Raw genomic sequence first — 13,085 nt, 5'->3', positions numbered from 1 at the left:
AGACGTGATGTTAATAAACCTGTGCTTACAATGTGACACAGGATATGGGTGTTACTATTCTGAGCAGATTTTCATAGGTTCTTTAGAGAGAGAGAGAGATGGCCCCTTTACAAAACCACATTTTGAGATAGGAAATAAGAACTTAAAAAAAAAAGCCCCAAGCTGTAATGTTGCTATGTTGCTGTAAAAGTAATGTTAAAAGTAATAGCTTAGTTCAGTTAGCATAATGTAATTTTCAACCACAAGCTTTCATTAACTGTTAGCACCATTAGCGTTTATGACTGAATCATTCCTTAAAGTCATGTATTTTAAAAGAGCATTCTATAATTTGTAGACAATTTCTATTATTATTATTATTATTATTATTATTATAGACCAACTGCTTCTCTTTACAAGATTGATAAATTGCACCTAGGTTTGCAGTGTCTTCAACACAAATATAAGTATATTGTTTACATCCACAGCCACCAGTGAATCTACATCTTTTTGAAATTCATACCATAGTGATAAACCCCATTACATTTCTCTTTAGGGAGTATTTTGCCATACAAAGTATTTTTATGTGTACGTTTTAGGCCCTATCTCAAAACTATCATAAAACTAGGCCTATATTATTATCATTCCATGTAGGTTTGTCTGTGTAATAACTTTCTGTGAAGGAACTTTCAGAGACATTGGATACTATAGATGTCTGGTTCCCATCACCTTCACTGTGGACAGTTGTTATTCTGTAAATTTATTTAAAACTCATCAAACCGCTCTGAGCAACTGTTTACGTCGTAATGGATTAATTCTGCAGAAACTTTGCAAAATGTGTTAGAAGAAAAAAAACAACTCAGCACTTTCTGTTCCTCCTTAAGTGAGATGAGGAAACTATGTTTTTTAGCTTCTTTATGTTCCTTTTGTCCTTACAATGTCTGACATTACTTCTTGAGTATGATGTTTTCAGGAGAAGGAATGTTAGTTTATGTAACGATATTTGAATCCAGGTGTTCCTACTGGCCCGCTCATTGTGATATTATGCAAAAGTGGAAAATGTTTAAAATTTGGAGATACAAGGTTTGGTTCCAACAGCAGTGATAAGATGGTGAATAAACTGGACATTATTTAAATGTAATTCGGGTGGAGGTTGGTGAGGATAGTGGCTAACACCGCTGCCTTCTACACAGAAGCCTAGGGTTCAGTTCTCTTCTTGGGTGAGTACACCACTCTACCTCAGTAAGAGTCCCTGGGCAAGACTCTTAACAGTACATTCACCTGCATCTGAAGTATGATTCCAATTGTAATTTATTTTGTATAGGAGCATTTGCTAAACACCATGGATATAAAATGCCTTTTTGTTTCTAAAAATTGTGTTTTTTTTTTCTCAATAGGGTGAAAAGGGGGTTACTGGTGAGACTGGAGCGGTGGGCCAGAGCGGCATTCCAGTAAGTTGACGCGTTGGTTATTTTTCTTCACTTTAGCCCTATAATGGTAATCATTATTATCCTCATCATCATCATCATCATCGTTTTCTTTCTATCCTCTTTACTCTGCAGCCTTTATTGCTATTTTCATTTCAACACAACATACATTAGACCAATGGTGGGTTCCAGAAGCCATGTGAGCGTCATTAAAGTGTTTTAACTTGCCAGAGTCACTGTGTTTGACATGATTCCACTCCAAATATGGAGGCTGTGTAGCCACAGTGTTTACTGTCTCCCAGAATGGCCTCAGTTACAACACAGCTCAGCTGTAGATGCTGAAAGAAAACCAAGCTCCTATAGACCTCATGACAAAGCGTCACATGCCATCCATCTGCTATGATTACCACATAAATACGCAAGACTGTCCGCAAACTTTTAAACAGGCTAACGACATTAGCGACGCAGCTGGTTGAGTCGGCCCAAGCCAAAACCAGCAAGCATCAGAGAGCAAGATCCTTCATTTATCATTAGAGGTTTGCAGTTTGGCTAACACTTGATTTGAAGCCTCCCCAATGCCAAGTGTGGGCCAGAGGGGTATAAATCTCTCAGGCATCAGGCTCCACAGCTGCATACCCACCATATGGGCCACCATTCCATACACCTATTCATATGACATAAGCGCCAGACCTCACCAATGCTCTAGACTTTAAACTAGATCGTTGTAAGGATTTGTTTGTATTCAGCCATGAGAACATTAGTGAAGTCAGGTACTGATGTTGGATGATCTAATCTGGATCGCAGACAGCACTCTAACGCATGCTTGAACACTACTAGCCCACACATGGCATTAGTGACCTGAGGTTTAATGAATTCTCTAGAGATATTAAGTTGTATGTGCAGACCGCAAGGTCCACAGTAAGGGCACCTTAAAGCGGCCAAACACACTAATTCCGAGTGATGTCTAGGAACATTCAGTCCTGAGATGTATGTTAAAAGGTCTCTGTGTGGGCGGCTTACAGATCAAGTGTTTATTGCATTGTTTGAATATAACATGGAAACGAGTGTGAAAGGATACTTGACAAACTGTATACCGCGGCACTATTTGCTTTCCATTAGCTATTTTCCAGATCAGGTGAGGTTTCAGTATGAGTATTAAATTTTAACCCCATAAACCACAGGTTTTTGCTGGTTTTTTAGTAATTAATCTTAAGCAAAAAGGGAAAATTTTTTCTCTTCTTACTAGAAGGGTGGTGAGATATCTCCATTTGAAAGAGAGACACTTTGATGTGTTTTAATAGATGCTCAGTTTCAGGTATTATAAGACATTACACATAAAATATATGCTAAAATGTCTGCAAAGTCTACCCCACCCCCCAACAGAAAAAAAAAGAAAAAAACCCCAAAATTTAGCATATGACTGTAGTGTAATTTTAATGCTCTATGAATGGTTAAACACTCTCAGCTCAGTCTGACATTTATTCTTTCTGGCAGAAGGTTCTTGTGGAGAAGTGCTGGCTGCAGAGAGAGGGTTTCTTTTTTTCTCTTTGGTTCGTTGTTGAAAGCCAGCGTATGGAATTTTTTTCTGTAGCTGCCTTGATGCCTGCTCTGTGTCGTGAGATGGAGCTCTATTTTAGGTCTTTGTGATTAATCTGGTGGTTAATACAGACCCTGCTGTGGTCAACCTCTGGACGTTCTCTTCTTGTTGCATGTGGAACACTTTGACTAAGCCCAAAACAAACCCCAGCAGGTGGAGATGGATATTTCTAGAATCTAATTCTGAAATGTCAATAAATGTGCTCTACCTCACCCACCTTGGACCACCACGTCTTTCTGTGAGCCCCCTCCTCCTCCTCCTCCTCCTCCTCCTCCACAACCACTGATTCAAACCTCAGCCTAAAGACATTTCTGGCAAAGTATCACTACAAATATATTTCTACATATAGCTCTATGCGTGGCTATATATTAAAAACACATTGGGAATCTCTTGATGTGAGGTGGTTACAAAAACGGCCTGCACAAAATGAGGAACATCTGCGAATCAAGCATCAAAAAACTGAGCTGACCACTCCAGAGCCCAGTCCTCAACATCACAGAATGTACTTGACAACACAAATATGATTGTGATTGCAAGAAAGTGCAACCAACTTCGGGGGGAGGGGGGAGGGGGGGGTGGCAATAAGTTAGCAATTAAATACTAAGGGTAGTCTCTGACCTTTGCACTGTACATTATACAAATGTCCACACCCTTCCCATTTGAGCACAGCGGCAGTTTACAGAAATAGTGGGCTGAGAAAATTGTCTGCTTGACTGATGAATACGGCACTCGTTCACTCACAGTGTTCTCGGGTGGTGCTTCCTGTTTATGGCAAATGAAGTTGGTTCATTTGAAAGGAAAACCTTCAGCAGTCCAGTGTTCCCAACTCCGGTTGGGTGGGGGAGGCTTTTTTAAAGCTAACACAGCTCGAAAAGCTAATGTGGTCCTTAAAATGCTCTCTTTTTCTACTTCTCTCCCTCCCTCTCTTCCCCAATCTTTAATCATGTGTCCCTCGTGTGCAATTACCGTTAAAATGAGGGAGTGCACCACTTGCCAGTAGATGAAACAAATAACAAGCTGTGAGGAAACACTGAACATACCCAGAAACATTTCCGTGGACAAAAGACGTACAAAGACATGCTGGCTGTGGTTTCAGAGTTTTGTAACTGCTGTATGTAATATTGTTTTGTCCTTGGATTGGTTTCCTGTTTGTGTTTCCCAGCACTGTGTTGGTTTTTCAGGGTGATCGGGGACTTCCGGGAGAAGTAGGCCCTGTTGGACCCAAGGTAAGAACTCAGAATAATCACCAGAACTCTTCTAGTGTGAGTTGTAACCAAATAACAAGCAAGGCATGCGGCTCGCTTGACCCCAAAAGACGTATCCGTTAAAGTCCCATTTAAAACACAGTATTCCAGTTGTGTGTTGTATTAAACATCTGGCAACATTTGAATGAAAACACAGCTTAACCAGATTGCCTGAGAACATTCTGGAAAATCAGTCTACACATAAAGTTCAAGGCACCTCCTAGTTTCTAAACTTTGTTCATTTTATCAGCCCCACTGACCACACAGGAGCACCCTGTAGTTCTACAATTACTGTTGCTCTGCATACTTTTTGTCCCCCTATTCTTCTTCGCTACAATGCTCAGGACTCCCAGGGGACAACATATGATTTGAGTTTTGAATCATTCTCAGCGCTGCATTTACACTGACGTGGCGGTGTCGTGTTAGTGAGTGTTGCACTGGTCCAAGTGGATCAGACACAGCAGTGCTGCTCGAGTTTTTTAACACTCTATCCACCCACTGTCCGCTCTATTAGACACACTTATCTGATATCTTATCTGATATCTTATCTGATATCTGACAGTAATTCATCAGTTGCTGCACTGCTGTGTGTGATTCATTCATTCCAGCCCAACTCACACTACGACACCACTACCATGGCATTGTCACTGCAGCATTGAGAATGATCCACCTGGTGGTCTTGTGGGGCGTGATTAGCCCAATGTGAGCATGGCAAGTACATTAAGTGTAATTTTTGTATTTATATTGTGTTTTTAACTACTACAGGGGGAGAGGGGGTTACCAGGACCACTGGGCCCAATTGGACCACCAGGACCTGAGGTATGCAACCTGAGAATGACACTGAAGTTACTTGCTCTGAGGGTAATAAGCGCAGTTCTGGATCTAGATCTCAACTCCTAGGCCTTGCCTAATTGAACAGTGCTACTCTCTGCTGGGGTGCTGAAGTATTGCATGTCAAATGGTTGCTGGAATGCAGGAGTTTGAGCACTGCCCATGGAAGAACAGCATGTTTTGTTGATTTTGTGAATGAAAATAAGCCACAGCGCATATGTTTAAGGAGAATATCTCTGTATTTCTTAGGAGTTTAAAATACTGGGGAAAAATCCCAAAATATATATTTTCAAAATACCTTTTATTTCCTATTTGTTATATTCAGTAACAGTAACTGTGCATTAAAACATGCCGTGGTGTGCCATCTGTAGAAGAAAGGTTTTAATTTTCACTTTTTGTTTAAACCTATCACAGTAACATTTAAAGGCCACAGTGTGTCAATAGGAAATTGAAACTTACTTGATGATGAAGGAAATGGTTCAAGGTGTGAAAACTATGAGCTTCATTTTGTTTTCTCTCAGTGGTCTTGTATAACAAAGATAAAAGACCACAACAAATCAAGCTGGAATAGCACATAAGACCACTACGCGAAGACACATGAGATGCTCATAGCTTTCACACTCAACCACCACATCCTTCTTTTTTATCATCGCCTAGTCTCTTTTTGTTATTGAATGCATTCTCAACATCTTTGTTTGTACTTTCTGTGATTTGACCAAAGTAATGACTTTGCAGGCGTTCTCTGTTTTAGATGAGCTACTTTCATGTACGTAGTCTGTAACAAGCTTGTTCCCTTTTGTTGTTATATGATTATTTTATTGAACATGTACTCTATCATCGTATCTCTTTTTTTTTTCCAGGGACCACCAGGCCCTGTTGGACCACCGGGGGCAGAGGGTCCTGTTGGTCCCAAGGTAAATAATAATTAGAACAATTGCAATTGCATGTTTACAGTCTTTGTTTTGCAAGTTTTTAGCACATTGCTTCATGTGAACACCAAGTTGAAACGCCAAGTGTTTACCTAATACTATTAAGTCAGAACCAGATACTATCAAGGGATGAGCAAATACTATTAAATGACTACCATGTTTTCCCCTATTTTTTTTTTTTTTAATGACACTAGAACTAGGTAAACTCACATCAGACATTTTTTGAAACTGAAATTTACTGCCCTACATTTTGAATGTTGATGTAAAGGTCAGAATTGGTGTTATTTCTTGCAGGGGAACTCTGGAGCTCGAGGCCAGGACGGCCTCCCAGGAGTACCTGGCCTTAAAGTGAGTATCATCCAGCTGTTGACTAAATACTTGGGGTTTTTCCCTTTGCTGGAAGTGTGAAAATGAAAATGCCCTGTTTATCTTTGTTCTTCCTCTTCAAAGCTTAGGTTTGAATAGAGATAATGTCTCTGCCTCACAGAATAAACTTAGTTCCTATAAATAAACTTGTTTCCATTTAAGGTGTTTGTGGCTCGGTGCCAGTGGAACACACACCTAAAACTCTGTGATAAAATCCACTTAATGGAACAAGGGAATTTTTTTAATGTTAATGTCGGAGCTGACAGATTTGCTGCGTCTGCCAGGATGTTATTTTCTGTTACTTTCAAGAATTGTCCTTTTGAGAATCTTGCTGTTGTTCTTTAACAGAAAATTTCCATTTCCCTTTTCTGCTGAATTAAAAAACTCGTAACAAACACCTTTTAATTTATCAAATTGAAAGAAATAATACAATTTGTACCCACTTGTTTGTTCCTAATACTTGTCTACTGTTGTGAGGGGATTTAATGTTGAGGTTTTTATACAGGAAAGACACAGAGGAAACACTGCTCACACAATATTTCACACTTTGCTTAATGAACATTTTAATGCTCAGTATCAATCCTAGGTGTGGAGGCAACTGCTCATGTTTTTTTGCTAACGTATGCAGCGGCGAACCGTGTTTATTACGAAATATGAAAATGACCTTAGCAATCCTATCATATTTGGCTAAAGATAAATTATTATTTTATTTAAGCAGACTAGTCTTTTTGTATTTTTATCTGCATCCAAGGATTGAAAAGTCAGAAACGCTACATTTGTAAACACTGTGCTTGTGAAGTAATGACATCATGAGCAAAATTGTTGTAGCATTTGCACAGGTTAAACCCTGTAGATGCTCATGGTGCACAGACAGGGGACAGTTGTCCTCGCCTAAAAGGTGAAGGCTGTGGCTGCAGCATCAGATAATAAAGATTAGAGCTTTATTTGAAGATTCTAACAGGAATTAACACATATTTCACCTCATATTAGTTAGAATATGTGCCCTTAAAAACTTAATGAAATGATTTAATGTTTTCTCTTCAGGGATCAGACGGAGAACATGGGATTCAGGGGCCTCCAGGGATTCAGGGCCTACCAGGTGTAAAAGGCGAGAAGGTACGTCCTCGCCAAATAATACAAACCAGGTCAACTTTACCAAAACAACTCTGTAACATATTGATTTTCTTTTCTCGCATAAAGCAGTGGCTTAAAAGTCTGTGTGTAAAAGTCAGATGTATATAATTCTTTAGCCAAAAACACAGTTGGTGTCTGAGGTTTAAAATCTTGCTAGTGTAAATGTAAGTTAGCTAACAAGCAATGAAATGTGATAGCCTGCTGTTTGCACTGTGCATATGGTGTATATCTGAGTCTTCACACAGGTAACTTTGAGATAAATAAACAGCTCACACAAAAATATTTGTGTGGTTTCTTCTACTGCATGAAAGTTGATGTGTAAAAGAGATCAAAATGACAACACAGACCTAAATATAGCAGCAGTAACTTTGCTGAAGCTTGAATTTTGCCTGTACTTTTAAATTTAAAGAAAGTATGTTTGTTAGAAACATATTGTTTAGCTCTAAATATGAAATGCAATATGCAATAGGCCACTTAATTATTTTCATTTTGCCCAAATCCCCTACGCTCAGAGCCTCATGCTGTATTTAATCTCTGCTGGTACCTGTACAGTGACCTTATAACTTTTTAACTATAAAAAAGCAACCTAAAATCACAATGCTCCCTCCACCGTACTTCATCTTTGGGATGAGGTTTTGTATGTTAGTATGCTGCCATGTAAACACTGGCATTGTAATAGCAGCTGCTGAAAATATGAAGTTTAAAGAAGACATTTGGTCACTTTTGTTGATTTGGGGTTTGTTAAAACATAAGACGCAAATTTGTAAGACATCAGTGCCATTGAATGTATTCGCCATTGTCAGAGCACAAGATGAATAATATTTCGTAACTTTAAGCATCACACAACAAGCCAGAAACCTGTGAGGGCCTGGTCTCCTCCCCTTAGGTGTCCCATAGCTGGTGCACTCAATAAAGTGTTCAAAGTGTTGCTCTGTGCACACAGAATAATGAAGAGTGGGTACATTTCACAGTTGTTAATCATCTTTGACCTTGTCTGTTTCCAGGGTGAATCTGGAGCGTTTGGTCCTAAAGGAAGTCAGGTATTGCATCTGCATTGTGGAGGGTGGTGGCCTATGGTGTTTATTTTTCTTCCGTTGTGTGTGTGTTTGTTTCTGAGTTCTTGTCGCTGCCAAAATGAACTCAACAGCTTGGTTGGGGGCAAGACATGAACAGGTTTAGAAAGGAGAAGGGAGAGAGAAAGTTACTTCATATAAACTCCAAATTAATGTTGTAAGTGGAATTATCTTTAGTACTAGTTGACAAAACTGTACTTGATTGGCTCTGACTGGCATTAAATGTTTCTCTGAAACAGAGTCTCTCCAAAATAGACGGAAACTTAGTCATCTCTTTTAAAACCACAAGAGCATGTAATAGCATACACACACACACACACACACGCACACACACACACTTACTTTAATTCTTTGTTAAAACACAATAAGCTAAAACTGTAAAATGATCTCCTTGATTCTACACTTTTTTCACAAATGACATTTTTAGTTCTGCAATTACAGTCTTTAGTTATTTGCATCCACAGTTAATTCACAGCTAACAGATCAAACAGCTCACACATATACACCACCCCAATGTACGTGTCACTGCAGCACTGAGTAAGACCCCCAGCTGTGTACCTGTTGTGGTGGTCCTGACTGCTGAAGAACAGGGTCTAGGAAGAATGACAAGGTATGCAGAGCAAGAGATGGTCTGTAATTGTAGGAACTGCAAAGTTCACCTACGATCAGTAGAGCTGATAAGAATGATAAAGATTGCAGTAACAAAACAAAGGGTTATTTTAATGTCATGGCTGATTGGTGTACATTTAACTTTCTTCTGCATACAACTGTGCTCATAAAATCTACTTCCTTTATTTATATTTTCTTTAGACATTTCACTTATCTTTCTTTTTTTAGGGAGCAAAAGGCATTGATGGATCACCTGGGGTCCCTGGAACACCAGTATGTAAAATATAATGCTTCTGAAATAAAGTCCAGACTAGAAGAGTCCAGACTATTAACTATACGTGGTTATTATAGCATAATGGATAACACCACTGTCCTCCACTTAGACTGGGGTTCAATTGCCTGTCCAGCTGAGCATACTATGCTATTACTCTATAGTCACTGGTCACGCACTCTAACACTGTATTAAACTTGGATTAATATTTAAAATTGGAATATATAAGTCACATTGGATAAGTGTCTGTTAAATGCTATGAAATGTAAATATGAATTTGCCTTTTTAAGCTAAAGTAATATATAAATGCCATTTTAAATAGATTTTCCATATATTTTAAAAGTCTTATTTTAGTTTATTTATCTAATAAATGAATCTGTCCTGTGTCTGTGCAGGGTGGGCCTGGCCCCAGAGGGACGAAAGGAGAGGTGCGTACTTTTGCTTATGCTAAATACATTTTTGCAGCAGCATTTCCTGCTGATTCACAAATTAAGGCAGCTTTCAGTTTCTGGCAGCTGAAATATCACTGCTGCTGAAGTTAGTAATTCAGTTAAGACCCCATTTTGCATGACTTGGTGTCACGGTTAAAAATGTTTCCTTTTGACATTTATTAGTACAGAAAAGTTCCTGTAAAGTACCTCTTTCTATAGCTGCTGTTAGTTTGTGCATTTTTTTACAAGATTTTAGTAAAAATTCTGTTCTGTACATTTCAAAAATAAATTGTAGTACACTACTTTTCTGTGAAAGTTTTACACTAGATATTAGAACTAGGCTCTGTGGCTTTCTGCCACAAATACAGGTGCAAGTCAATAAATTAAAATATCATCAAAGAGTTAACTTATGTCAGTAATTCAGTTCAAATAGTGAAACTCATATTATATAGATTAATTACAAACAGAGTGATCCATATCAAGCGTTTATTTCTTTTAATGTTAACGATTATGTTAAAATCAAAATGTCATTATACAGCAATGGTGACCTACTGAAAAGTATGTACAATATATGCACTCAATACTTGGTCGGGGCTCCTTTTGCATGAATTACTGCATCAGTGCCATGTGACATGGAGGCAATCAGTCTGTGGCACCGCTGAGGTGTTATGGAAACTTTGATAGAGGCCTTCAGCTCGTGAGCATTATTGTTGGGTCTGGTGTCTCTCAACTTCCTCTTGACAATACCCTATAGATTCTCTATGGGATTTAGGTCATGCGAGTTTGCTGACCTATACATGATTGTACTTCGTCCACCACTGGCAATGGGTATAGTGACCTTAGGCTCATGCGCAGCTGCTCCAGAGTCCCATTTCATTTCATCCGTTTCTATGAAGATTATACAAACTATGTCCACAATTGTGTTTAAAATAGAGTGGGATCTCGAGTTACGAATTTTATTTGTTCCAGAACTGAGTTCTTAACTGGAATTGCTCGTAACTGGAATGAATTTTCCCCATTTAAAATAATGGAAATTGGATTAATCTGTTCCCGCCTCAATTCCTCAAAATGTCCTAAATTATGAAAAAATGCATGTTTTTCAATATGTAAGACTCACACAAAACTTAAAATTACACAACAAAATAAATAGATGAAAGAATATACAGTAAACAACATAGATTAAGAAACGTATAAAATACGGTACAGTAATACACGACAGATGAGCGGCTGAGGAGAGAGGGAGGGAGGGATACTGGCACGGTACAAAACGTAGATAACAGGACTTTCTTACACTTTAAACAAAACTACAATTGCACTTTCTACCAATAAACCACTAAAAACACTTGTTAAACGTTGTAACGAACGACTTGATACTGCGCGGTCACATGTGAGAAGAATGTGATGGCTGGATGTGAGAGGAATCTGTGAGCGAACACCACACCAACTATCGGTCGGACCCCGAAGATCAGCTCTTCGTAACTCGAGAATACATTCATAACTGAATCAGAAATTTTGCTCGCACCTCTACTCGTAACTCGATTTGTACGTATTCTGAACACTTCGTAACTCGAGGTTCCACTGTACTAGGATACAATTGATTCATTATATCATCATACAACCCTCTCTTTCTTTCTCTCTCTCTCTTCTCAGCAAGGTACACCTGGGGATCCAGGGAGCAGAGGGGCTGATGGGAAAATGGGAGAAATGGGACTAATGGGACCAGTAGGACCAAGAGGGTCCCCGGGTCAGGATGGGTTGCCTGGACAACCAGGTGTCCCAGGTTACCCAGGGAAACCAGTGAGTGACCCCCTTTTTTTGGATTTATAATCTTTTAGAGTGTAGCAACAAAACAAATATGAAAAATCTTCCCTACAATCAGTTTCAATAATAATAACACAACAAATACATGGTTATAAGTATGAGTTGCTGGAATGACTTCTTAGATACAAGAATCGAGAACTATTAGTCTTGGTTCTCAGTTCTTGTAACCAACAGTTTACCAAGAATTTAATCAAGGCCAAACTTTATATCTGTTCCTCAGAGAGAGAGAGAGATACTATACGACCAAAAGTGTGCAGATATGTGCTCACCCAGTACTGCCCTTACTCTTTTAAAAAGGGCATTGTAGAGTATTTGATGCCAGCCACAAGAACATCTGTGAGGTACTGATGTTCGATGATTAGTTCTGGGTAACAAATGCCACTCTAACTCATCTCAAAGGTACTATGACACTCCTGACATATTAAACACAGGTCTGTTGGTCCTGTGGGCCCCATTCTAAGGATAATACCACATTTAAACAGGATGATTAATAAAATCTCAGTTATAAAAAGCAGAATGAAGTAATGGCTAATACAAAGAAAATGAAATGTAAATATGGTGTTCCTGTTTATTACACTGAAATGAAACTGAATCTGGGTTGTGAAAGACAGAAATGATTCTTTATATGGTTTTAGAAGTCTTTATAATTTAGATTTTTGGTGTTATATAGTGTCCTGCTGTATACATTGAAATGTAGCTAGATGTTTGTACTGACCACCTTTTCAAAATAAACACCTACTTAACAGGTATTTTGCCATTTTAGAAGCTGTTTTTTTCACGTATATCAGTGTAATTTAGGAAAATGTCTTATAACTTATTATTTCTTCAGATAGTAATTACTAAGAACACTGATGTTTCCACTACACCCTCACCTGTTCAAGTGACTGAAGCAATACCAAAGAAGTATTGTTTTGATGCAGGAATCAATTTCAAGTTTCTGATATCACTGTCTGTATTGAAAATGAAAAGGTGTCCAGACATTGTGAGAGAGCAAGATTTGATCTGTAGCATTTTTTTTCTTCTCAGGGAAAACCACCTTCTGAGGAACACCTGATGAAGATCTGTGCTTCCGTTCTGCAGAGTATGTGTCTCCATTTGACTCCCCTTACTCATGTACACACTGGTGTTTCCTGTAATATTGAGTTTCTTGGTGTGTCTTTAAGATTATAGATATGAAAAAAAGAAATCATTTTTGATGTTTCCTAATACATATTTCAAACTTTTATCAGGGAGCGTTTTTAAAACTACCATGAGATAATCAGGGCACAGTAATTTGTGTAACATTTCACATTGTGTGTGGCACTGAATCTATAATTGACTAAATCATAGTCTAGATATTCATTCATTCACTTACCCAGTTCAGGGTTGGTTCAGTT

At 38.5% G+C, this 13,085-nt stretch overlaps 1 protein-coding gene across 1 annotated transcript in view; it reads left to right on the top strand.

Annotated features, from left to right (window-relative positions):
* LOC136679066 (collagen alpha-1(XXI) chain-like) overlaps window positions 1–13,085 on the top strand; it is a 29,901-nt gene that overhangs the window by 12,828 nt on the left and 3,988 nt on the right. Inside the window, exons 17-27 of the mRNA XM_066657346.1 lie at window positions 1,374–1,427; window positions 4,182–4,226; window positions 5,010–5,063; window positions 5,936–5,989; window positions 6,299–6,352; window positions 7,415–7,486; window positions 8,509–8,544; window positions 9,415–9,459; window positions 9,853–9,885; window positions 11,539–11,685; window positions 12,736–12,790. Of these exons, the coding sequence (XP_066513443.1) occupies window positions 1,374–1,427; window positions 4,182–4,226; window positions 5,010–5,063; window positions 5,936–5,989; window positions 6,299–6,352; window positions 7,415–7,486; window positions 8,509–8,544; window positions 9,415–9,459; window positions 9,853–9,885; window positions 11,539–11,685; window positions 12,736–12,790 (649 nt within the window). The remainder of the gene's footprint in view (window positions 1–1,373; window positions 1,428–4,181; window positions 4,227–5,009; window positions 5,064–5,935; window positions 5,990–6,298; window positions 6,353–7,414; window positions 7,487–8,508; window positions 8,545–9,414; window positions 9,460–9,852; window positions 9,886–11,538; window positions 11,686–12,735; window positions 12,791–13,085) is intronic.

Source organism: Hoplias malabaricus, chromosome Y (assembly GCF_029633855.1).
Source record: "Hoplias malabaricus isolate fHopMal1 chromosome Y, fHopMal1.hap1, whole genome shotgun sequence".
NCBI lineage: Eukaryota > Metazoa > Chordata > Actinopteri > Characiformes > Erythrinidae > Hoplias > Hoplias malabaricus.
The sequence above is the reverse complement of the archived record's forward strand: the minus strand, read 5'-3'. Positions and strand labels throughout refer to the sequence as shown.